At 46.0% G+C, this 27,152-nt stretch overlaps 1 protein-coding gene across 1 annotated transcript; it reads left to right on the top strand.

Annotated features, from left to right (window-relative positions):
• Positions 1–26,930, top strand: MTFMT (mitochondrial methionyl-tRNA formyltransferase). The gene is made up of 9 exons (XM_055129192.1): positions 1–241; positions 3,471–3,680; positions 5,710–5,832; positions 7,864–7,966; positions 9,039–9,114; positions 14,799–14,890; positions 24,217–24,295; positions 25,176–25,258; positions 26,535–26,930. The coding sequence occupies exons 1-9, from the start codon at positions 27–29 to the stop codon at positions 26,682–26,684; spliced, it is 1,131 nt and encodes a 376-aa protein (XP_054985167.1). The 5' UTR covers positions 1–26; the 3' UTR covers positions 26,685–26,930.
• Positions 26,931–27,152: the final 222 nt, after the last annotated feature.

Genomic DNA, 27,152 nt, shown 5'->3' with positions numbered 1-27,152 from the left:
CGCAGTGTGCGCCGCCCGCGGAGGTGATGAGGGTGCTGGTTCGGCGCTGCTGGGGGCGCGGGCTAGCGGCGGGCGACGCGGGCGCGGGGTGCAGCCCCGGCTCCCCGTGGCGGGCGCTGTGCGGTGCTGGCGGGCAGGACGGCCGGGCCGCCCGAGTTCGCGAGAAGCCGCCCTGGCGAGTACTTTTCTTCGGCACAGACCAGTTTGCCCGCGAGACGCTGCGGGCGCTGCACGCCGCCAGGTACCGGGCCGGGCGCGGGGAGCCGGATGCTGGGGGCGCCGATGTCCGAGCCCTCGGCGGGGAGAGCCGCTGTGCCGCGGGAGGCGGCTCGGGTCCGGGGCGGTCTACACCCGCGCTCACCGCGCAGCCTCTGCCCGGTGCACGCGCCGCCGGCGCCCCGCCCCTGCGCCGCTCCGCACACATAACCTTCGTCCCGGCCCCCCGCCGCCCAAGGTTGTCAGCGGGCCGGCGTGGGGCTCTAGGGGGCCCGTTCCTTAGCTCCTCTCCGCCTCCTTTCGCCGCTCCCGGGCCTCTCGTTTGCACCTTCCAGGCTCCGGGCCTCCCGACCGGTCACGTGCAGCCCTCCGCACACCCACGTCTCACTGACTGGCCTCCCTGGTGAAGCGTTTTCTGGCTAACATGTAGGCACAGTCCGGAAACACACTGTGTGCAAAGGAATTCATTTATTAATCGGTATTCTTGGCTGTACTCTCAGGACTCTTAAAGTCCAGTAAATCCTGTTCGTTGGGGGGAAAAAAAAATTTGAGATCTAACTTGTCCTGATCGTTCAGAGTTGGGTGGAGGCTTCACGCCCGTATGTGCACTGTTCTTTTTTCCCCCAGCGCCAGTTTTTTTTATTCCCCCAGAACAATGATCACCCCTGACACACAGCGCACGCATTACAGTCATCTCCCTCAAGTGTTCCCCGCAGAGACTTCGGCAGCTCCTCTTTTGTTTGGGGACTCCTCGGTCAGTGCTCTACCAGATCCCGCTGCAAACACTGCACGGGTGCCCTGCACAAACTGCCTCATCTCACTATACCCACGCCTCTCACATGCAACGTGCTAACAGATGAGCCGCGAGGGGGCGCTGGCAGCGCTGCTTGTAGGGCACTACCGTGGGGTTATGCCCTTAGGAGATATTTGTACCTGACTTTTAGTTTTTAATTGCGGGGAGGTGTTTGGACACACCGGGAATGCTCAGGGATCACTCCTGGTAGAATTTAGGGACGACTTGGGCCAGTCAGGTTAATCCCTGTGCTATTTCCCTAGCCCTCCTCCTATAGCTTTGTCAAGGAAGATAACATGGTTAGGGTACAAAATTCAAGATTCAGCGACTTTACAGAGAATGAAAGAGGTTGAAGACATAGTACAGCAGGGAGAGCTCTTGCCTTGCACATGACTGACCAGGGTTCAATCCCCGGCATCATATGGTCCCCCCAAGCACTGCCGGGAGTGATTTCTGAGTGCAGAGCTAGGAATAATCCCTGAGTATCGCCAGGTGTGGCCCAACCCCCCCAAAAAAGACTGTACAGTGAACTTAGTACTGAGTTACCAGAGTCTTTAGAAACAACTGTGTTTCCAGTTTTATATTTTTCAGTACAGTTCCATGCATGTATATATTTAATTCAGTTTTGTTTTTTGGGTTTTTTTTTTTTTTTTTGCATTTTGGATCACACCCGGCGATGCACAGAGGTCACTCCTGGCTCTGCACTCAGGAATTACCCCTGGAGGTGCTCAGAGGACCAGCTGGGAATCGAACCCGGGTCGGCCATGTGCAAGGCAAACGCCGTACCCACTGTGCTATCATTCCAGCTCAATTCAGTTATTTTTTAAAGGGCTCACATATATATATATATATATATATATATATATATATATATAGCATTGTTAAGAGAAACAAATATGGAGCAGTATATAAATTCTGCAAGTGCAAATGTGTGTGCTATATATTTTTCTGTCTGTACAAGAAGCCCTTAAAACCATTTTGTCCTTGGCTGAAGAGACAAGACAGGGGTTGCCATGCATATGGCTGATCCCAGTTTACACCTGGTACCACATAGTGTCCTTGAACACCACTAGGAGTAGCCCTGGCACAGAGTTTTCCCCTAAGAACTATCAGGAGACTCCAAAATAAGTATTTTTTATATTTAAAACAATTCTGGGATGGGGCTGGAGCGATAGTACAGTAGGTAGGGCGTTTGCCTTGCACACGGCCACCTGAGTTCAATTCCTAGCATCCCATGTGGTCCCCCGAGTACTGCCAGAAGTAATTCCTGAGTATAGAGCCAGGAGTAACCCCTGTGCATCGCCGGATGTGACCCAAAAAGCCCCCAAAAATAAAAAATTCTGAGGTCCCAAAATTCTGAGATACAGTGGATAGGGCATTTGCCTTGCATGTGGGCAACCTGAGTTTAATCCATGGTATCTCCTATGGTCACCTGAGCCCACCAGGGGTGATTTCTGAGTGTGGAACCAGGACTAACCCAAGTAATCCTGAACGTGCCCCTCCCACCTACACACACATACAAAAGCCCAACATTCTGGAAGTCAGAGTCATAGTAAGATGGATGGTGCATTTGCGTTGTATGCGGCTGACCCGTCTTGATTCCAGCACCCTGTACTTACCAGAAGTGATCTCTGAGTGCAGAGCCAGAAGACTGAGCACAGCTGAGTCTTTGGGTATGACCCAGAGACAAACAGAAGGAAATATTCTGGGGCTGGAGTGATAGTAATATAGCAGGGCGTTTGCCTTGCATACAGCCGACCTGGGTTCAATCCCCTGCATCCCATATGAAAGATTCCTGAGTACAGAGCCAGGAATAAATTTAAAAAAAAACAAAACATTCTGATCAAACCATAGCCAGTTGTTACGTAATTTTACATTCAAAATAATTTAATTTAAAAGTACTGTCTTGGTCCCGCTGATTTTGGTAGTAGTAATAGTACTTTTTGAGCCACACTCAGTGTTGCTTGGGACTTTGCACTAGTGTTGTCATTTAATATTTGGGGTGCTGGGGTTGGATGTGGGCATGCCTGGCGGTGCTCAGGGCTTTTTGCTCCTGGCTCTGCACTCAGGGATCACTCCTGACGGGGCTCAGGGGACCATATGGGGTGCTGGAAATCGAACCCAGATCAGGACATGTGCAAGGTATGCACCCTCCCCACTGCACTGTTGCCCGGCCCTCATTTACAATCTTAACTACTTTTTTTTTGCTTTTCGGGTCACACCCACCGATGCACAGGGCTTACTCCTGGCTCTATACTCAGAAATTACTCCTGGCAGTGCTGGGGGACCCTATGGGATGCTGGGAATCGAACCCGGGTCAGTCGTGTGCAAGGCAAATGCCCTACACGCTGTGCTGTTGCTCTAGCCCCTCTTAAATGCTTCTTGAATGTGAAGAAATCTTTAGTTTTGAGCCATAGACTAACCCTAACCCCTGTTCTTTTCTTCTAACCTTTTCGTCTAGGGAAAACAAAGCGGAGGAGTTGATCGAAAGGCTGGAGGTGGTGACGGTGCCCTGCCGGTCCGCGCGGGGACTGCCCGTCAAGCAGTTTGCCGAGCAGTCTCAGCTTTTGGTTCACGAGTGGCCGGAAGTGGGCTCCGGAGACTATGACGTGGGTGTGGTGGCTTCCTTTGGCCGGCTTTTGAGTGAGGATCTTATTCTTAAATTTCCCTAGTAAGTCTTTCGTAAGGAAAGTTCCTTATGAGGCTAGGCAGCATTGAAACCCGGGTCCTGAGCGGAACATCCAAAGGCGCACTCGAGCGAACTCTGGAGTGCTTCCTCTCTCCCTCACGGCGTTGCCTCGAGGTCTGGCCAAGTCTGTGCTTTAGTGCCATCGAGTGCTGCCAGCCCCATCATATAAGGTCCCTGGATGTGCCGTAACTCCCAGATGGGTCCTTCCAGTTCAGGTCTCGCCCCAAACTCCAGGCCCTGATGGCCCTGGCATCCTCCATGCCTCAAGGAGGCCTCATCAGCCACAGGATGTTTAAAGATGCCGGAAAGTTTCAGCCTAACCCTGGGCTCCCCGAGTCTGCATCTCTGAACACCTCAGCCCCGCACTGGGGCATCTCAGACCCTGGAGTCCCCGAGTGATTCCTTCGCTCGTCACACCTCCAGCTCTGTGTCCTCTCCCCTGTGGTGCGGTGCCGGCTTTCTGACTCCGTCTTTATTTCTCTCAGCGCTTAGTTTCATGCCCAAAGCCAGAATGTTCTTGTTTTTCTTTTGCAGCAGGTGGGGGCGGGAGTTGGCCACACCTGGCTGTGCTCAGGGCTGACTCCTGGCTCTGCACTCGGTCCCCCTTGGGGGTTTGGGGGACCATATGCGGTGCTGGGAATGGAACCGATCAAGTAGCCCCACCCGCTGTACTATCTCTGCAGCCCCCAGAGGCCAGACGTTTGACACCGGAAGCCGGAGTGATCCTTTCAGGGCATAAGCTAGATGATATTGCTCTGCTCAAAAATTCTCTGGCGATTTCTGTCTTGCACAGGATGAAACTTAAAGTTGTTATTTTGGCTGATGACGTTTGGTCTGCTCCCAGCCCTCTGGCCTCCTCTCCCTGCACTGTCACCCAGCTTCACTGTGGCCCAGCTGCCCCCCCACCGTCCTCCTACCTCGGGCCTTGAACCTGAGCTGTGCAGAACATCCTCCTTTCAGTACCTTTGTTCTTACTGGTCCCTCTGTCTGGAAAGCTTTTCTCCCGTGTGGCTGATTCCTTTACCTCCTTGTGTCTTTGATCAAGTTCCCCCCACGGGTCTTCTTACCACTGACCACTTATCTCTGGCCACTGCTAAAAGTGTAATCCCTCACCCAGACCCCTCCGCTCTGCTGGTCTGCTGTTTTCCACGGCTCCAAGCACCATCCAACAGACTTTCTGTGTTTTGTGTTTTATTACTCATCTCCCACTCTGAGAGCAAAATTTATTTTTCTGTTTACTTGACAGTTCTCATGTATCTAGCACTTAGAAAAATGCCAGCACGTCTGTATGATTCTTACATGCACTTTCTCCAATGTATACACATGGAGGCATCGCTCAGCTAATGATTATTGATTATTAGCTCCCCTAAACACATTATTAAATTCTCTAGGCACATTACTCTAAATTGCTCATAGGCGTATTAGGATAAATAGCAAAGGAGAATTGATCATTCAGTGAGGCTTTGGGAAGCTTGTTTTAGGCATTTTATATGCAAACTAAGTACAGTGAGAGGATGATTTTGTGAATGGCTTAAAATTTTTCCATTTCCATAGGGTTCTCATGTAGCAAAAATGCATTTCAAATTTTATTTAAAAATTCTCGTGCTCGGGGCTGGAGTGATAGCATAGCAGGTAGGGCGTTTGCCTTGCACTCGGCCGACCCGGGTTCAAATCCCAGCATCCCATATGGTCCCCTGAGCACCACCAGGAGTAATTCCTGAGTGCAGAGCCAGGAGTAACCCTGTGCATCGCCAGAAACCAAAAAAAAAAAAAAATTCTCGTGCTCTGGAAGGAAAAGAGTTGTTCTTACTGTGTTTTCTTTCACTTGTTACATTGTTCTCCTTATGGTAAGAGACTAAACCTGAGATTAGATGTCAGATGCACTCCCAGTATTTCTGGGGAAGTTCGGTGAGGAACAGAGCCATGTAGCCATGTAGTTCAGTGAGGAACATGTCACTGTAACTGGACAGCCCCCTCACCCCTCACTGTCGTCTTTGCCTCTCTGACCCAGTGGTATACTCAACGTCCATCCCAGCTGCCTCCCCAGGTGGCGTGGTCCAGCTCCCATCATCCACACAGTGCTTCACGGAGACACAGTCACCGGAGTGACCATTATGCAAATCAGACCTAAAAGGTAGAGCAAATGTTGGGGGTAGAGGGGGGCGCATTTTTAATGTGATAACAGTTTAGGAGGAGAGCTAGCGTGCTGTATGCTGGTCACGAACTGCAAGGACCCTGAGTATTTCTATGGTTTGGAGCCCTTTTGTTTTGTCCTGCTTTCTGACATAAAACCACTGGTGTTTCTCGTTTGGTTTTGGTTTGGATTGGGTATTTTGGGCCACATGGTGGTACTCCTAGCAATGTCTGGCGCTCTGCTCCAGGTCTGTGCTCCTGGCAGTGCCAGGGGCACTCTGTGTGGTGCCAACAATGAATCCGCATTTGCCACCTGCAAGGCAAGTGCCCTACCCTCTCCAGCCCTCTTGTGAAATTTTTGTCTTGATGATTGGCATTATATTACTAGCAACTGAATTTCCTATAGCAGGCATTGAGTAAATGAGAGGTGGATTTTTGGATGATAGTAGTTAAGAATCTTTATATTTTTGGCCTTGATTTCTGTGTTTATTTCTGTGACCGATGGGGCTGGAGCGACAATACACAGGTAGTGTGTTTGCCTTGCATGCAGTTGACTAAGGTTCAATCCCCAGCACCAGTTATGGTCTTCCAAGCCCACCAGGAATGATCTCTGAGCATAATCTGTCCTAGATTGTCCTTAATTGTCTTAAACATTTAGTTTTTTGGAATCATACTGAAGAGTCTAAGACATGACTATCTAAACTTGTTCCAGGATTGATTCAGTCTCTGCCTCTTACCACATTTTGTTCTCATAGAGGAGAACAGTTCACAGATTCGTGAATAACCCAATACCCAGCATTTGCTTTAACATACTGCTGGGATGGGGGGAGGGATACTGGGACATTGGTGGTGGAAAATGTACACTGGTGGAGGGATGGGTGTGTGATCATTTTATGACTGAAACTCAATCATGAAAGCTTTGTAACTGTCTCATGGTGATTGAATAAAAAAATATAAGGAGGAGAAGAAACAAAAGTATAAAACCTGATTATTCTAAAAATCTGGGTGCTGACTCTTAATAGGAACAAGCCTCGAGTGTGTGAGGCCTCGGCTCTGTCCTCGGGCCATAAAGTGAGAGGAAATCTGGGTAATGTGTTCAGGTGACTCGTTAGACCCTTCACTTTATTTTATGTGAATACTTGCACTTTTTAATAATATTTTACTAGATATCAAACATAAATTTTATTTTAGTTGAAAATAGAATTTTTAGAGCCACAAAATTAAACTTTTATGTTAAGAGTTTATTTTCCACTTAGGTAACTAGTACCTGTCAAACTGGTTGTAAATATAAGACATGGAGAGCACTAATATACATGTATCTGTCTATCGCCAGTGACTATAAAACCATCCTTTGAAAAAGGAAAAATAAATTTTTTGTTTGTTTGTTTTGGGCAATGCTCATGCTTTCTCCTGCCTCTGCACTCAGGGACATTCCTAGAGTGCTCAGGCAAGATCCTTACCCACTGTACTATCTCTCGCCCCTAGAAATAAAAATTTTATGTTCTTACTATACTTCTATGGACAATAATTTTTTTGCCGTAGGCTTTAATTATATAGATTTTTCATACTACTTAACTACTGATTGTTGAATCATTTCATTGTAGTTAAATTTTTTTTTTTTTGGTTTTTGGGTCACACCCAGCGATGCACAGGGGTTACTCTTGGCTCTTCACTCAGGAATTACCCCTGGCGGTGCTCAGGGGACCATATGGGATGCTGGGATTAGAACCTGGGTCGGCCGCGTGCAAGGCAAACGCCCTACCCACTGTGCTATCGCTCCAGCCCCTTAAGCTTTTTTCTTTAGGAAACAAACATATTAAAATCTATGTACCAGGAGCCCCACAGATGCAGTGGTTTAAAGTGCCATGTGGCAAGCATGAGGCCTTGGGTTCAAACCCTGCTACCACTGCATGTGCCCACACCAGGGGTAATCCCCGAGCACAAACCCAGGAGTGAGCCCTGAGCACTGCCGGGTGTGACCCAAAAAAGCAAGAAATCATAGTCACATTGTTTTCTTTTACTCTTTTGGTAGGTTTGATATAGGCCCAATTCTCAAGCAGGAAATAGTTCCTGTGCCACCGAAGATCACCGCAAAGGAACTGGAAGCTGCGTTGTCAAGACTGGGTGCCAGCATGGTACAGTTCTCCAAAGTCTCACGGTTTTCCATGCATTCCAGGAGTGTCCCAGGGGGTATGATGGAAAGAACAGTTTCTGATAGGTATTGTAGGTTGGCTTTTGTAATGTTGGGTAGACCTTCACGAATTTACCCAGAGCAGCTATCAGTAAGGCTTTTCAGAAGAAGCTGGGTTTCCTATTCAAGAGAAGGCCCCACAGTGTGGTCTTTTGGCTGCCCCCAGCCTCCCCCTCCAGCTGAACCGCGTCTTGGGTCCTGTCCAGACTGAATCAGCTGCGGGTCACTTTGGAGGTCACCTGGAGTCACTTTGCTCCCGTTCCCTTGCTGGGTTCCAGACATTGCACCCACTGGCCCTGTTCTGCGTACCCTGCGTGGTAAGGGAACTTTTGGACGTCTGTCCTCAGAACTGCTCATCTTCTTTCTACAGAGGAAACATTGCCCTGACTCCCTGTCGCTGGTGTTCCCTGTTCCTAGACACTCGCTACTGAAGTGCGGGCTTAGATGCCAGAACTGTTCCAGATTCTCTAGGCTGATTTGGGGGCTTTTTCTTCTGGGGGGGGGCGGTGGGGTGGTCACAGCTGGCAGTATCCAGAGATTACTCCTGGCTCTACACTTAGGTGTCACTCCTGGCACCACTCAGGGAACACATGGAATTCCAGGGATCAAACCCAGGTTGGCCACATGTACCGCAAGTGCGTCATCCACTGTGCTATCTCTCCAGCCCTGACTTTTACATTTTCCCAACCAACCCGTGAAGTATCTTGCCGTCAGCTCTTTGTATGAGATGTTGAGGGATGCAGACCAGCAAAGGCAGAGCACAACCACTTCCACAGTGAAGGCGGCGGCGCTGGGATTCGAACCCAGAACAGGGACTCTTTCTGAGGCTCTGATGCCCACTACCTGCCAGACGAGGGCGGGGAGGACCGAGTTTGGGGAACTTGTGATGTGTAAAGCCATTTGCTTCCTCTCCAGGCCGACAACTCTTTCAGACTGTAGGCAATTCTGTAGCGCTGATGGTAGCGCGTTTTCTGTTTCCATCTGGCTTACTCTCACTCTCCCTTCTTTTTTTAAAGCTGATTTCAGTTTTGAAGAGTCTACCTGAGAGTGTGAGAAGCGGGAAGCCTCAGCCCACGGAGGGGGTGACCCATGGTGAGTGACAGGGACCAGGCTTAGCACCAACTTGTATGTTTCTCAAGATTGCTGGCGGGGTCTCCCCTTCCCTCAGAAAATACAGGAAAGTTTTCCTTACCTTTTATTTTGAAGAAAACCCCACACAGACCAGCCCTGTGGCTCTGTGGTAAGTAGGTGCTTGAGGCCTGTATTCAGTCCCCAGCGGTAAGCAAGCAGCCCCCCCACAGAGATCAGGTGATGGAGAGTGAAATAGTGAACATCTCTTTAACCCAGAGGCAAACTGCTCCTGCTTGCTGACCTAGGTTCCCTCTCCTACATCCGACCATGAGTAATCCTGAGTGCAAAGACAGAAGTAAGCTCTGAGCACACACCCTCCACCCTGCACCTGACCCCACCAACAAAAAGACAAAATGAGGGACTGGAGTGATAGTACAGCGGGGCGGGCATTTGCTGTGCACACAGCTAACCTGGGTTCGATCCAGGCATCTTGTATGGTCCCCTGAGCACTACCAGAAGTGATTTCATGAGTGCAGAGCTAGGAGTAACCCCTGAGCATCACCAGGTGTGACCCAAGAACTAATAATAATAATAATAATAATAAATAATGCTTATATGGCAGCATAAATGCTTGATTCTTGATTCTTATTTCTCACTGATCAATTTTCAGATCCTTCAGTTATGGTAGTAGAATCTTTTGATCGCATGCACTCATGAATGATCTTTGGTTGTATTTAGTGGGTGGGAGCCCGTCCAGATTGGCTTTTGGGTTGGGAGAGCAGGGTAGAGTGGGGAAGGCACATTCTTTACGTGTGCAAGGCCCTGGGTTTGATCCCTCGCAGCTGAAAACTATGAAACTTGGAGTTGGTATTGGCATCTTCTGACCCTCCTCCCGCCCACGTCGGCCAGTGTTGAGTGCTTCCTTGCTTTCTGCCACAAGATGTTCCGAGCTCACCGTACTCCCATGGGAACTCGCTATCTCGCGTGGTTCATTGTCAGGGGTGGTATCTAGGAGCTGTCCACTGCAACAGCTTATTCTAACATGCCTTAGTGGAAAAGGCAAGACATTATATATGTGTGTGTGTGCGCACACATGTGTATAAAACTTAAAAGTTTGAGTTCGAATTATATTTATAATTTTATTTTTCATTTTTAAATTTTTGGGCCACACCCAGTGATGCTCAGGGCTAACTCCTGGCTCTGTGCTCAGGGATCACTCCTTGAGGGCTCAGGAGATCAAACATGTGTCAGCTGCCTGCAAGGCCAGGGCCTTAACCTCTGTGCTATCTCTCCAGCCCTCTGCTTCTAATTCTAGTTTTCTTAATTTTCTCCTACACTGATTATTTTTAGTTAAATTAATATTTTTAAAAAAATTTTAATGATTTTCTCTGCATAATAATATCTAAGTTATACCAGTATTTCTTGCAAACAGTAAACCTACAGAATAATATTTAAGATTTTTTTTTTGCAGTTAAAAAAAAAATTTTTCCCTTTGTCCTTTCAGTTTTTCCCACTCAGGGCTTAGAGTACGAATGTTCAACACTTGCTAGGGGTGATTATTATTATTATTATTATTTTTGCTTTTTGGGTCATACCCGGCGATGCTCAGGGGTTAATCCTGGCTTTGCAGTCAGGAATCACTCCTGGCGGTGCTCAGGGGGCCATGTGGGATGCTGGGAATTGAACCTGGGTCGGTAGCATGCAAGGCAAACGCCCTCCCCACTGTGCTATCGCTCCAGCCCCGGGAGGGGGGGGGTGATTATTTTTACCCAGGGATTTTGTTGTCTAATTCGATGGATAGCAAGGGTTGTTGTCTGTTTGGTTTTGATTTTCAGAGTTGTTTGTAACTCCCTTTTGGCTAAACCTTATTTTATAGAACATTTATCTGACTAAAAAGTTGGAACTTTTGTTTGTTTTGGCATCATACTCAGCAGTGTTCAAGACTTACTTCTGACTCTGTACTCAGAAATCACTCTTGAGGCACATGAGAAAATGTTCAACATCACTAATCATCAGGGGATGCAGATCAAAACAACAATGAGATATCATCTCACACCACAGAGACTGGCCCACATCCCAAAAAACAAAAGCAACCGGTGTTGGCGTGGATGTGGGGAGAAAGGGACTCTCCTTCACTGCTGGTGGGAATGCCGACTGGTTCAGCCCTTTTGGAAAACAATATGGACGATTCTCAAAAAGTTAGAAATTGAGCTCCCATTTGACCCAGCAATACCACTCCTGGGAATATATCCCGGAGAGGCAAAACGGTATAGTAGAGATGGCATCTGCATTTCCATGTTCATTGCCTCTCTGTTTACAATAGCCACAATATGGAAAAAACCAGAGTGCCTGAAAACAGATGATTGGCTAAAGAAACTCTCGTATATTTACACAGTGGAATACTATGTAGCTGTCAGAAAACATGAAGTCATGAAATTTGCATATAAGTGGATCAACATGGAAAGTATCATGCTGAGTGAAATGAGTCAGAAAGAAAGAGACAAATATAGAAAGATTGCACTCATATGTGGAATATAAAGTAGCTGAGAGGTACAAGTTTACAATGTTGCGATTCCTGGCAGACATTTCTCTGGACTTAGTTACTAAAATACTAAAATACAGAAATCCAAAACTGTGCTTCTGCTAGTGCGCCTCCTGACCTCATATATCTTCATTCTCAGCAATGGAAAACAAATTATCAAATGCTTTCTTTTCAAACTCCAAATCAATAATAGTGAATTTTTTGTTGAAATATTGAATGTAATGAAAGTAAAGTGAAATTTACCAGTTACACATGCGGGGTCGGGGGCTGGGGAGGTGGGGGGAAGGGGGGAGGTATACCGTGATTCTTGGTGGTGGAATATGTGCACTGGTGAAGGGATGGGTGTTTGAGCATTGTATAACTGAGACTTAAACCTGAAAGCTTTGTAACTTTCCACATGGTGATTCAATAAAAGAATTAAAAAAAAAAAAGAAATCACTCTTGGCAGTGCTCAAGGAGCTGTTAGGATGCTGGGGATTGAACAGGGTCGGCCACATGCAGGGCCAACACCCGGCTCTCCCTGCTATTGTTCCAGTCCCTCATGTTAGATGTGGAAAAGGTATTATATTCTGAGAAATTTTATTCTATCCGGTATTCCACAGTCCTGTTTTCTTCCTTTTTATAGGTAAATTTTTATTACTTTGAGCTCCTTTGTTTTCCTTCTCTTGTTTGTTTTTGGGTTTTAGGGTACTCCCAGCAGTGCTTGACGTGTGGTGCCAGGGATTGAACCCCAACTTCCCCTGTGCAGAACATGTTCTGGCCTTTTGAGTCACTTTCCCATTCTCAGAACATTATTAATAACAAACTTCCTGTTCTTTTTTTAATAACAGTCTGACAGTTTGGCTATGTCATAATTTATTCACCAGACCTCTATTAGCAAACATTTGGGTTGTTTCCCATGTTTGTTTGTTTTCTTTTGGCTAAAAACAAAATTTTATTTTATTTTTTATTTTTAAATTTATTTGTTTTAATTTATTTTTTAATTGAGTCACCATGAGAACACTTACAGGGCTTTTAGGATCGAGTCTCAGTCATACTATGCTCAAACACCCATCCCTTCACCAGTGCACATGTTCCACCACCAATAACCCCAGCATACCCCCCTCCCACTCCCCCTCTGCCTGTGTGGCAGATGATTTTCACTTTACTCTTTCCTTACTTTGATTACATTCAATTTTCCACAGGAAACTCACTATCATTATTTGGAGTTTTTCCCCCAACAGTCAGACCTGTCGGAATGGCATTATTAGATTGTATGTTTTCCATTGTTGGTAACAAAGAGCATAAGATGTTGCACAGTCGAGAAAGCAGCCACCCAGATTTGGATTTCTGGTGTTAGGTCCAGAGATACTTCTGCCAGCAGCCGCTGCATTCCGAGATTGGTTTCTGTGGCGCTGGGATCATGGCTGTTCAGGAGCGGAGGAGCTGTCCATGGGCGACCGCTCGGGGTCTCATTTGGGCAGGAGGCAGGGCCGGTTTTGCCTTCCCCATCACAAGATTCCCCATGCATCCGTCCCATCACTGCACACTCCTACCTCTCTGTCCAACTGGTTCTGAACAGTGGTGGTCGCCATGCTGTCCAGGGGGGAAAAGGCCAAGGGACAGAAACCCTTCCCCTCCGGGGGCTGCACAGGGCCATATCTTACTTAGTTCAGAATCCAGGAGTATAACTGCCAGCAGCCCCTGCGTTCTGAGATTGGTTTCTGTGCCTTTGGGATAATGGACGCTCAGGGGTGGTGTGGCCATTCCTGAGCATATAGTTTGTATATCAGGAAAGGTCGAGAGGCCGCGTAAGCAGCCGCGCAGCTTGGAGATGTCCCAGTCCCGCATACCGGAGCTGTGTTAGTAGAAGCTCAGTGTCGCGGGGCTCCATCTGGAGAGGGCGTGCTGGCTGTACCTTCTCCGTCTGGCACCCCGGTGTTGTGGGCCCGGTCTGGGGTCCGGAGCAATCTCCAGCTGGTGGTGCCTGCTGGAGCGGCCCAAATTCTTCACTCTGTTTCCCATCTTTTGCCATCTTTCCCCCACCCCGTCTTTCTTCACACATGCCACTGTAAAGAAGTTGATGTTTTGTTGATTTTTCTTTGGTCCTAGGGATTTCGTGCTTTCAGTTGCTTCACTACTGAGCCACAGGGAAGTTTATGCATTTATCACCTTTTAATCTCATAGAATAAATAATTTTTGTCTTGGAGTAGTTTTCATTTCCATCACCCTTCAGGGAGTTTGAGGGTCTTTCCATTTATTTCAGGACTTTATGTATTTTGTTTTTCTGAGAAAAGTTTGTTGTATCTTCTGCCTCTTTTTCTGTCAGGTTTTTTCAGTCTTCATAATTTTGGGGAGTACTTTATGTTGTGGATATAAATCTATGGGGCCAGAGTGGTAATAAAGCAGGTAGGGTACTTGTTTTGTAGCTGATCAAGGTTCAATCCCCAATACCCAATATAGTTCCCCTAACCTGCCAGGAGTGAGATCCCTGAAGACAGAGCCAGGAGTCAGCACTAAGCACCAATGGCCGGGTGTGGTCCCAAAAACAAAACAAAACAAAAACAATTGTAGTAGAAAAATGGGGCTGAAGCAATAGCACAGTGGGTAGGGCGTTTGCCTTGCACACGGCCGACCCGGGTTCAATTCCTCCGTCCCTCTCGGAGAGCCTGGCAAGCTACCGAGAGTATCCCACCTGCACAGCAGAGCCTGGCAAGCTACCCATGGCATATTCGATATGCCAAAAACAGTAACAAGTCTCAAAATGGAGATGTTATTGGTGCCCACTCGAGCGAATCAATGAACAATGGGATGACAGTGCTACAGTGCTATAGTAGAAAAAAAATCCTAAGTATAATAGAAATAATTACCCATGTAAATCTGATATCTAATTATGTATAAATAGATATTATTAAAACATAGGTCTACAAATATTTACAATATAAATTCTTAAATACTTCTGTTTTTTATTTGTTTTTGTTTTTATGGAATTGTCTGAAAGTCTACTCATGAATTACAAAGAAATTCACCCATCTCTTCTTATATATTTATGTTTTATTTTTATAGTAGGGTAAAGTTGCGAACGATAGAATGAATTCTCCTGTACCTGTCATGTCGCATTCATAACGATCAGTTTGTGAACAGTGAGGCTGATATTCCTTCCTGTGTTGCATTTATCTTATAGCCCCTAAAATATCTGCTGGTATTGGCTGTGTAAAATGGGAAGAACAAACTTCAGAACAGATACTCAGACTTTACCGTGCCATCGGAAGTATCGTAAGTTGAAAGTTGGATTGCAGTTTTACTTGTTTGTGTGTTTAAGTGTGATTCATTTTAGAAATACTTTGCTGAGGATGATTCTTTTATACACTGAACCTAAGAATGCAAAAATTAAGTCATTGTATTTGTTTATTTTTGGTTTGGAGTGCCACACTCGGCATGCTAAGGGCTTATTCCTGGCTCTGCACATGGAGTGCTCTGGGGACCTGGATGCCAGATCTGGGTGCCAGGAATTGAACCCAGGACACCCTACCTGCTATACTATTTCTCCAGCCCCCAAATCATTGTATTTAAAAAAATAATAATAATAAAATTGGGGGGGGGGGGGGCGGGCAAGAGATATGGCTTAAGTGGCTGAGTATGTGCTTTGCATGTAGAAAATACATGTTTAATCCCTGGTCCACATGGTCCCCTGAGCACAACTGGCAGCAACCTACAAGCTCTGTGGAGTGTAAAAAACAAAAATGTATTTACTAAAATAAATTTTTAGTAAATTTTTAGTAAATTTTACTAAAATTTACTAAATTTTACTAAATTTAGTAAAAATTTACTTTACTAAAAGTGCATAACATAACAACCATTTGTCCCCCACCCCATCACCTTTTAGTAACCTCTCGTCTACTTCCTATCTCTGGAAACCTGCTGCTTCCAGGTACTGCACATGCAAGCAGTCATGCAAGCTCATCGCTCAGTGTGATTTCACTATAGAGTTCACTATGTCAGACTGTCGTTCCTTTTGAGTCTTACTAATACTCCATCGGGTAGGATTTTTGCCTTGCATGCAGCCAATCCAGGTTTGGCCCGCAGCATCCCATATGGTTGCCCAAGCACGCCATGAGTAATTCGTGAGTGCAGAGATAGGAATAGCTCCTGAGCATCGCCAGGTGTGACCCAAAAACCCAAAAATAAATTTTTGTTTTTGTTAATCTTCGGGGGTGGTTTTTTTGGTTTTTGTTTTTGGGTTTTGGGCCATACCAGGCAGTGTTCAGCGGTTTCCCCTGGCTCTGCTCTCAGTAATCCCTCCTGGCAGTGCTCAGGGGACCATATGGGATGCTGGGGACTGAATCCAGTTTGCCCACATGCAAGGCAAGTGCCTAACCTGCTGTACTATTTCTTCAGCCCCAGTTTTTGTTAAATCTGTTGATGGATATTTTTTTTAATTTTTATTTTTTTTTTAATTTTATCACCATGTGGAAAGTTACAGAGTTCTCAGGTTTATGTCTCAGTTATACTGTATTCAAACACCATCCCTTCACCAGTGCCCATATTCCACCACCAAAATCCCCGGTATACCCCCGTCCCCCACCCCAACTGTATAACTGATGAATTTCACTTCATTTTCTCTTCACCTTGATTACGTTCCGTATTTCAACACAAAACTCACTATTGTTGTGGCAGTTATATGTTGATGGATATTTGTGTCATTTGCACCTTTGGGCAATCGTGAATGGTTCTGCCATATTAGTAAACACATAACTGCTTGGGTTTTTGTTTTGGATTATTTTGTTTATCTGAAATTCATTTTTTGTTTTCCCGCCACACTGGTTCTACACTGAGAAATTACTCTGGCAGTACTCAGGGGACCATATGAGATGTTATAGATCAAGCCCAGGTCTGCTGGTTGCAAGGCAAGTGCCCTTCCTGCTGTACTGTTGCTCTAACCCTTAAAATTCACTTTTTAGGGGCTGGAGCAATAGCACAGCAGGTAGGGTGTTTGCCTTGCATGAGGCCGACCTGAATTCAATTCCTAGCATCCCATATGGTTCCCTGAGCACCGCCAGGAGTAATTCCTGAGTGCATGAGCCAGGAGTAACCTCTGAGCATCACTGGATGTGACCCAGAAAGCAAAAAAAAAAAAAAAAAAAAAAAAAAATTCACTTTTTAAATATTAAACTGTTTGTATAAAGCTCTTCAAATTCACAGAGTGCATTAAATATATATTTTGAAGTTTCCATAACCAAGTTTTATTCCATTTCATAGATGAGGGGAATGAAAATGAACGGGCAGCTTTGGAATGCCTAGCTACTAAATGACGAAACTAAACCTTTTAACTCCTAAGCCAATTTTTTTCTAGCAGGTTTTTCTGTTTATGTTTATTTTGTTTGATTGGTTTGTGCGAGAGGGTGGGGTGAGTGGCACACCTGTGGCTGCTGAGGGGTTACTCCTGGCTCTGTACTCAGGGGTTACTTCTAGTGGCAGTCCTAGAAGCACATGTGGTGTTAGGGATCAAACCAGGACTGACTGTCCATAAGACAGGGATCCTATCCACTATGCTATCTTTTCAGCCCCCTGAGGTTCTTTTTTACAATTGAATTCTTCTGTTCTCACTGTCTATAGAGTTAGAATAGCTTGATAAAACATCCAGGTAAGTTTCTCTGTTCTTTGACATATTTATTGGGTTTTGTTTGTGTATTTGTTTGGGAGCCACACCTGGCAATGCTCAGGGGTAACTTATGTATGACTCTACGCTTCAGAATTACTCCTGGCAGTGCTCTGGGGACTATATGGGATATCAGAGGTCATTTGTGGGTCTGCCGCACAAGGCGAATGCCCTGCCCATGTACTATCACTCCAGACCCTATTGAGTTTCACTCTTTACTTTATTATTTTGGTTTTAGGGCCACACCCAGCAGTGTTCAGGTCTTCCACCTGACAGGTCTTGGAACTGTATAGTGTGCTGGGGATCAAACCAGGGCTCATTTGTGTGTAAGGCGAGTGCTCTACCCACTGTACTACCTCTCTGGCCCTTACTGATTTTTGTTTTGGGGGCCAAACAGTTGATGCTCAGGGCTTACCCCTGACTCAGGGTTCAGGGAGTGAATCTGGGAGGCTCGACCTGCAAGGCAAGTGCTTCACCCATTGTACTGTCTCTCCACTCTCTAAATCTGTCTTTTCAACTCAGAAAGTATGACCCCTCCCAATCTTATTCTTCAAGGTTTTCCGGGTCTCTGGCGATCCCATATGAATTTTAGGTCAGCTGGTCAGTGTCTACAAGGAATTCAACTGTAAGAACAATATTTAATCTATAGATTAATTTGGAGAATAATTGCATATTAATAATACTGCCTTTCAATTCATGAACATAAGAGATCTTTTATTTACTTAGACCTTCTTTACTGTTTATTAACTCTAAAACTAAAGAAAGGAAATGGAAAAGCTACCTATATCATGGGGTAAAGTGTTTATAAATTACATATCTGTTCAGGGCTTAGTATCTACAAAATATAAAGAATTATTTTTTAATTTGCATTACTGTGAGATACACAGTTACAAAGTTGTTTATGATTGGGTTTCAGTGATACAATGTTCCAGCACCTGTCCCTTCACCAGTGCACATTTCCCACCACCAGTGTCCCAAATTTTCTTCCCAACCAGCCCCAAGTCTGCCTCTGTAGCAGACATTTTTCTTCCTCCCCACACCCCCCTGGGTTGTAGTACTGTGGTTTGACTGTTACTGAAAGGTTACTATGTCTCGCTTTAGCGCCTTACAGCCAGCAGTTCTTGTCCAGAGTGATCATTTCCAGTTATCATTGTCATGGTGGTCCTCTCTCTGTCCTAACTGCCCTCCCCCTGCCCCTCTGTGGCAGCTTCCTGATATGGACAAGTTCTCCTGGTCCTTGTATCTACTGTCTTTGGGTTTTATTCTCATACTGTGTTTTCTCATATTCCGCAAATGAGTGCAATCATTCTGTCTCTCTTCCCTCTGACTCATTTTTTTTTTAAGTTTTACTTTCATTTTATTTATTTATTTATTTATTTATTTTATTGAATCACCGTGAGAACAATTACAGGACTTTCAGGATCGAGTCTCAGTCATACAATGATCAAAAACCCATCCCTTCAGCAGTGCACATGTTCCACACCAAGAACCTCAGCTTGTCCCTCCTCCCACTCCCCCCTGCCTGTGTGGCAGATGATTTTCACTTTATTCTCTCTTGACTTTGATTACATTCAATTTTTGACAGAAAACCCACTTTTTAAAAAAAATTTTATTTTATTGAATCACCGTGACAAGTTACAAAGCTTTCAGTCTCAGTTTAAGTCTCAGTCATAAAATGGTCAAACCCCCATCCCTTCACCAGTGCACCTGTTCCCTCACCAAGAACCCCAATATACCCCCCTCCCACACTTCCCCCCTCCCCCGCACCTGAGTGGCTAATGATCTTCACTTTATTCTCTCTATACTTTGGATACATTCAATATTTCAACAGAAAACTGACTATTATTATTTGGAATTTTTCCCCAACAATCAAACCTGGTGAAAAGGCATCATTTCATAGTTTGTTTTCCATTGCTGAGAATGAAGATTATAGGAGCTTGCACGCTTTTGGATTTCTGTTGTTTTAGCTCAGTTTACAGTCTAGATGCATTTCTATAAGTCTCTGGGTGCCAAAATGGGTTAGTAGACCTCCCGGATCATAGTCTTTAAGGAGCAGAGGGGCCGTGTCGTGCACAGCTGCCCCGGATCTCATCTGGGCAGAGAGCGTGCCGGTAACACCCCCATCCCATGATCTCTTTCGCACCACGTCACCACAAGCTCGTACCTCTGGGTTGTGAGTTCTGGAGAATGGTGGACACCACGAGAAAACCCACTATCATTATTTGGACTTTTCCCCCCAACAATCAGACCTGTCGAAATGGCGTCATTAGAGCATATGTTTTCTATTGCTGATAACAAAGAGCATGTGATGTTGCGTGGTCACGAAAGCGGTCGCCCACTTTTGGGATTCTTGTATTTTAGTAATTAAGTCCCCCTCTGGTTCGTTTCACTCAGCATGATACTCTCCATGTCCATCCATGTATAAGCAAATGTCATGACAAAAATATGAAGAATTCTTAAAACTGCAGCAGTTCGGCCAATAACCTGATTAGGAAATGAACAAAGGCTCTGAGTAAGCATTCCTCACAAGATAACACATAAGTAAACAGCCGACAAGCTTAGGAACATCTGACCAACTCCTTCAGTCATTAGGGAACTGGAAGTTAACACTACACTGAGACACTGCTCCATCCCTGCGGGCTCACCAGAATGTAAATCGCAGTGACTTGTGGAGGATGTGGAGAAACCAGGTGCCCTCGTTGGTGTGCATACATGCAGTCCAGACTCTGGGGAACAGACGGGTTCTTCAGAGGCTTGCCCTGTCCAGGTGCTGTTCTCGTCTGCCTCACCGCCCCTCTACAAGCGAAAGCTTATGTTCTAACAGAATGAGGACATGGAAGCAGAGGAGAGATTGGATTTTTTTCTGGGGGTCCACTCCCTCTTGGTACCTGGGTGTTGCTCCCAGTGGTGCTTGGGAAGTCACGTGGTGCTGGGACTCGAACCCAGGCCTCAAGCATGCAAAACTCTTTGAGCAACCATGTGGACCCCAGAAAGTGAGATTTGATTTTTCAAACTGACAGTTAATTAACCCAGGAGCATTGGCTTCTATTATAACCTCTGGCATTGATCAAATTTGCAAGTGTCAAGGTAAAAGGAGGTAAATGGAGTTAAAGTGTCTGCAGACATGGAACAGGAGGTTGTACAGTGCTTCCAATGCTTGTCTAGCTTGTTCCTGACCTGGTGCAGTCCCCAAGCATCCTGGGTGCTGCTTAGAGACCCCTGAGCACCACCAGCTATGTCCTGGAGCCCACCCAGCACCATTGGGTCGCCCATTCGGGCCTCTGCATTGTGTCCATGGGCCAAGAACCGCCATGAGCCCCAGATCTCCGGAGGCCGGACACCCCCAGATGTCTGCAGACATGATGGGTGAGGCGCTGGCTGTCATTACGCTCCTTTCTCTCTGCCCTGTTCTGGTCACGCAGCGAGAGAACTTGATCTCAGGATGAGAACTGTCTTGTCCTGTCAGTATGCATGGTTTTTAAGGATGTTGGAGTCTGTAAAAGAAAAAAGGTTACACATCTGAAAATGTTTTCATAATTTTATTGGGAGCAGAAGAAAGAGTCGCCGCACCATGAAAGTATGACATGCGAGGCTGTTTTCTGGGGCCTAACACAGTGGGTAGGGAGCTCGCCCTGCACAAAACTGACACAGGTTCAGTCCCCAGCACTCAGTATGGTCTCCCAAGCCCTCCAGAAATGATTCCTGAGTGCAGAGCCAGGAGTAAGCCCTGAGCATCACTGGGTATGACCCAGAATATAAGGCTATTTTCAGGTTCATTTCATTCTTGATTTTCAAATCTTGAAACAAACGCATTTCAGAAAGCGCCCTCTTTATTTTCAGGGGCTACCTGGGACTCCCCCAGTTGTGTTCCAGCAGGCCAGAGCTTGTCCCAGCAGTCTTGGCTGCTGTGCAGCAGGTCAGTGTGGGTCCTGAGGGTGTCAGGATAATCTAGTCACCCCAGCAGTGCTGGGGAATCTTCAGGGCTACACCCAGCCATGCTCCTGGGCCCACATGCTGCTGGGAATTGAACTGAGTTTGGCCACGTGCAAGGCAAGTGCTTTAACCTCTGTGCTCCTTGCTTTTTATTTTACTTTTTTCTGTTTTGGGGTGGGTTTTTTTTTATTTTGTTTGGGGACCACATCAATGGTTCTCTGCATTCAGTAATCACTCCTGGTGGTGCTTGAGGGACCATATGGGAAGCCAGAGATCAAATCCGGCTTGACTGTGTACAAGGCAAACACCTTACCTGCTGTACTATCACTCTTTTTTTTTTAATGGTAAAAAGAATACATAAGCAGTTTTCAGAGAAACAAGTAAAATGCTCATAAATATGTGGAAAGTACCTTAGGCTCCTTGAGACTCAGCAGATGGTTTTCATTCATTCATTCACTTAGGGAAAAGCATATTGATGTTCTTCAACCTACTTGGTCTACTTAAAACCACTAATCTCCAAAGGCCAGAGAGTGGGTAGGGCACTTTCCTTGTACATGACCAATCTGGGTTTAATCCCTGGCATCCTGTTTGGTCCCCTGAGCACTGCCAGGAGTAATTCCCAAGTGCAGAGCCAGGAGTAAGCCCCAGGCATTTCTGGGTGTGGCCCAAAACAAAAAACTAATAAAAATGAAAATCTGGGGAACAAAGCAATAATGGACAGCTAGGGCATTTACCTTGTACACAGGCAACCTGGGTTCGAGCCCTGGTATCCCGTATGGTCTTCTGAACTTGTCAGGAGTGATTCCTGAGTATAGACCCAAGAGTAAGCCCTGAGCACTGTTAGATGTGGCCCAAAAACAAAACAACAAAAATAGACTGCTATAGAGAAGAGAAAAGATGTGGAATAGATAAGCACATACTGATGAGAAGTTCTCCATATTCCATGGCTAGATGAAAAAGTTTCTTGTGGGGCTGGAACAAGAGTACAGCAGGTAGGGCATTTGCCTTGCCCGGCCCAGGTTCAATTCCCGGCATCCCGTATGGTCCCCTGGCATCCCGTTTGCTCCCCTGAGCACTGCCAGGAGTAATTCCCAAGTGCAGAGCCAGGAGTAAGCCCCAGGCATTGTTGGGTGTGGCCCAAAACAAAAAAAAACTACTAAAAATTAAAACCTGGGGGACAAAGCAATAGTGACAGCTAGGGGGTTTACCTTGTACCATCAGAAATAATTCCTGAGTGCAGAATAAGGAATAACCCCATGAGCGTCACCGGGTATGACCCAAAAAAGCCCCCCCCCAAAAAAAAGTTACTTGTAAAACAGTACATTCTAGATTATGTGACAACAGTGTTTGTGTGAAAATACAGATAAATACACTAACTCCAGGGGTATGGTGCCACCAACAGGTCAACCTGTACCTGTGGGGCGAGTGTTTCAGCAGCTTAATGGTGCATTCAGGCTTCCTGATACCCCCAAAATTGCCTCTGTGCCTTTGGACAGACCCCAACAACTTGGGGCCAAGTTTACCAAGAAATTAAACGGCAAAAAGTTAGATATGTGGGAGCCACTCCCACAAACCACCTCCAGCTCAGCTATAGAAGCTCATTTATTGGCCTTATTTCAGAGACCCAGAGATAAATTCAAAAGAGATCAAAAGCCACAGTTAATCTTGAACCAAATTAATCTTGGACCCATGCATGGCTAAACAGACCGGGTTAAATCGGAGGGGGACGGACATGTTGGCCTAGTGCCCACCCAAGCAGGGCCCCTGGCAGCCACTTGCTTCCACAATCCAAAATCACTGCCATACCCCCAGCCTGACTCCACTATCTCAGGATGGACCTCACCAAGATATAATCTGCTGAAAATTCTGGTATGTGGGTTTTGTGACTGAAATCTCCAGGATTTCTCGGGGTTGGGATAGGCTACTTCCCCCCACCTCCCTGTACTTCCTGAAGCCTTGGCAGTCACATCCATACCCCAAAGCTGCCACCCAATTGAAAATCTACTCCAGCATTACCGTCCCGATAAAAATACCAAATGCCCTGAACAAACACCATGACCTCTTAGCACCTGTACTGCAAACCATAATCCACAGAAGGAAAAGGAAAGAGAGAGAGCAAGAAGGGAAGAAAGTGCCTCCCGTAGAGGGAGGCTGGAGGTGAGGTGGTGGGGTGTTGGGGGATGGTGGTAGGGGAACAGGGGACATTGGTGGTGGGAAATGTGCACTGGTGGAGGGAGGAGTTCATGTCCAATTCAATCAGCTTCATCAATGCTGAATAAATAGCAACACTCCAGCATTACATTTTAAAAAAATACGTTAGCTGTTATGGCTAGAGATGCAGTACAGTGAGGAGGGCGCTTACCTTGCATGTTGCCAACCCAGATTCAATCCTCAGCATCCCCTATGGTCCCCTGAGCACTGCCATGGGTGATTCCTAAACACAGAGCCAGAAGTAAGCCATGAGCACTGTTGGGTGTGTCTGTGTGCACGTGTGTTTGTTTGTGTGTGTTAACAGTGATTACCTCAGGATAGGAGGAAGGAGTACCTTCTAAATTATTTAGGCATAATTGCTGTTATGCTTGCATTGTTGTAAGTAGCATTAATTTTTTTTCTTTTTGTGTCACACTTGGCGAGCTCAGGGGTTACTCCTGGCTCTGCACTTAGGAATCGCTCCTGGAGGTGCTCAGGGGACTATATGGGATGCTGGGAATCGAGCCCCGGTTGGCCGCATGCAAGGCAAACGCCCTACCCACAGTGCTATATCACTCCAGCTCCAGAATTAATTTTTAAAGTACTAATAAAATACAAACATTGATTTTAAAGTGTTTAACACATTGATACTTACATATCCAGGAGCTGGTACATAGGATCAGGTTTATGTTCTGTGTCATAAATCAGAGATGGAATCTCCAGTTTCTATGTAGGTTGAGAGAGAAGCCAGAACAAATTAATGAACAGTGTTTTTAGGGCCGAGTGTATTCCTTGATCATATCTTTAATTTTATTTGCAGGTCCCGTTGCAGACACTCTGGATGGATACCGTCGTCAAACTTCTGGATTTGGTAGAAGTTGAGAGTTCAGTCCTCACCGGTACCAACTCCCGAGTAGCTGACAGACAGTTTCCCTGTCTCCTCTTTGAAAATATATTTCCCCACGGGTCACATTCTCTAAAAGTTAGAATTTGGCTTGTTATTTAGCTCACTGTCCCGCTGGGCTGTTTTTTCTCTTTTAACCTTCAGAAAAACCTAGGAGTAGGCCGAGGACATTGCTCACTCCCATTCTAAGCTCTTCAGCCACCCACAAGTACAGACTGACTTGGTTCAGTTGATTTTGGTAAATAACATAATGAAAAGTTCTAGAATGAAAGAGCCTTGTTTCCCAGCTGTGGGCCCCCCTTGTGACTCATTTCCTTCCTGTGGTGCCGTGGCCCCTCTGTCTGTGTGCTACTCTTGAAACATCCTGGCAGCACCCAGCAGGCCTTAGGCCTCAGATTGAGCACTCACTAGTCCGGGAGTCACCTGCCCTGACACCACAGTTCCCGGCCTGTGAGGGCCGCCCATGGTGGTGGGTGGTAGCCGAGCAACCCCTGAGTGAGCCCATACCAGACAGAAGGAGCTTGAGTTTCCCCGGAATGCCAGGAATTTTGCTTGTTCACAGGGGGAAAGGCCAGAGTAGAGCCTAATAAGCATCCTTTCCACTGGCAGCTAGTTTCTCCCCCAAAGGATCAAAAAATCTATATTCAACTTTCTAGGCCGAGCTCTGGGGAGGTGACACTGCCCCAGTAACTTCAGTGAGAGGGAAGCTTTCCCTTAGTTTCACACGCACACAGCGCCATGCACCCTTGTTGGTGCGGGGACCACTCTATTACCCTCTCCTGTGCCTCCCAAGACGGGGTTTGATTTTTCAGCACCACCTGTGAGGTTCCGTAATTATATTCTTTCTTCTCATATCCCCTCCCCAACTTTCTTAGATGCAAAGTTAACTGGACAGGCTGTCATTCCAGGGTCTATAATATACCACAGAAAGTCACAGATACTCCTGGTCGGTTGCAAGGTACATTTTCCCTTAAGTTTTAAATTCTGTTTTTCTGAGTTTATACTTTGTATCACTTGCTATTTTTTGATGAAGCCTTTCTTCACTCAACTACTATCCCATCAAATGAAGCCAATGGTAGTCTCATTTTCTAATCATAATTTCTAATTATTGAAAATAATGTTTTTCCAAGGCATTACTATTATGTTCAAACAATGAAAGAAGATTGAGTATCTCTAGTGCTGGGGGGCGGGGCGGGGAGGACATCTGGGCCACACCTGTTGTGCTCAGGGATTATGCCAGCTCTGCACTCAGGCGTTACTCCTTATGGTGCTTGGGGAACCATTTGGGATGCCAGAAATTGAGCCCAGGTTGACCACATACAAGGCAGCGCTGTGACCCCAGTGTGTATGTCTTGCTCTCCCTGTCTGGGTCTGTATATATTCCGAGTCTTCAGTTTGCTGTGAAAGAAGCAGCTGGATGTCTCGGAACATGTGAGTTTGAATCTCAGCATTGTGTCACAGCAGATCACTCGCCTCCTCCTGAGTATCACGTTTCTGAAATGGAGATGATACTAGATCCATCACAATAAGATGCGTGGACATGAGCTGGGATAGCACAGAGAAGAGGGTGCTTTCCTTGTCCGACGCTAACTCCAGTATAATCCCCAACACACTCTAGTGCCCCGTGTACCACCAGGGGTGATTCCTGAGCACGGCTGGGTATGGCCCAGAAAACAAAATAAAGGTACATGGACAAACTCTGAAAGCTGTAAAGCACTGGTTTTTGTTCTTCTCCCTTTAAATTGAAAAGCTTTCTCCAATTCTGTATTTCTGTTAATCACTTCTTGGGAATAAGTTTTTTAAGTTAAACTATTCCGTTACAGGGGCTGGAGTGATAGCACAGCAGCTAGGGTGTTTGCCTTGCATGCAGCCAACCCGGGTTCGATTCCCAGCACCCCATATTCCATTACATAGCATAGTGCTGTTTGCAACTAGTCATTTAGTAAGGATTTGTTGATACGCTGGTTTCCATGATAAATGTTTTATTTATTTTTTTGGTTTGGGCACACCCAGCTATGCTCATGACTTACTCCTGGATATGTGCTCAGGGATCACTCCTGGTGGGGCTCAGGGGACCATTCTGGGGAACAGGGATTGAACCTGGGTTGACTTCGTGCAAGGCCAGTGCCCTGCCTGCTGTGCTATTGCCCCAGCACCTCATGGTTAGTGTTTTATAAATTAGAAACGTCCTTGGTTTTGCCACGTCTCATCTGCGTTTGTCTTCTGCCCTGTAGGATGGCTGGGTCGGTGTCCAGTCAGTAATCCTCAGGAAAAAACTGACAGCTACTGATTTCTACAATGGATATTTGCACTCCTGGTACCAGAAGAATTCCCAGGTTCAACCCAGCCAGTGCAGATTTCAGACTCAGACTCCCAAAAAATAAGAAGCAGGGGCCAAAAAACGTGGCTCGGCAGCAGTGCAGTAAGTAGCTCAGAAGAAGATGGACAGGACCTTCGCGTATGTGGAGAACTATTCCTAAGGAATCAGCCCAGCTTTCGGAGATGCCTCTGCCAGAGAGATTGTCCAACAGAATGACCACATTTCTGAATTTCAGTTTAATAGTGGTTAAAAACTTTCTACTCGAATAACAATATAAGCTCTAAATAAATTTTTTATTTATAATATCAAACGCAAGGGGATTGTGTCTTTTCCTAAGAACAAGAGTAACCGGCGCGCACTCACGCGCACACACACACACACACACACACACACACACACACACACACTCTGAGGGAAGTTACTCTAGATAGTCAGATTTCTAAAATCCTGTTACCATTTTAGGAACGTTAGGTCGGCATTTTGGATTTTCAGTAAGTAATGTAAAGTTTCTCTACCATCAAGTTCCCAGGAA

The sequence above is a fragment of the Sorex araneus genome, chromosome 2 (genome assembly GCF_027595985.1).
Source record: "Sorex araneus isolate mSorAra2 chromosome 2, mSorAra2.pri, whole genome shotgun sequence".
In the NCBI taxonomy this organism is placed as follows: domain Eukaryota; kingdom Metazoa; phylum Chordata; class Mammalia; order Eulipotyphla; family Soricidae; genus Sorex; species Sorex araneus.
This window is presented reverse-complemented; position numbering and strand designations above follow the sequence as displayed.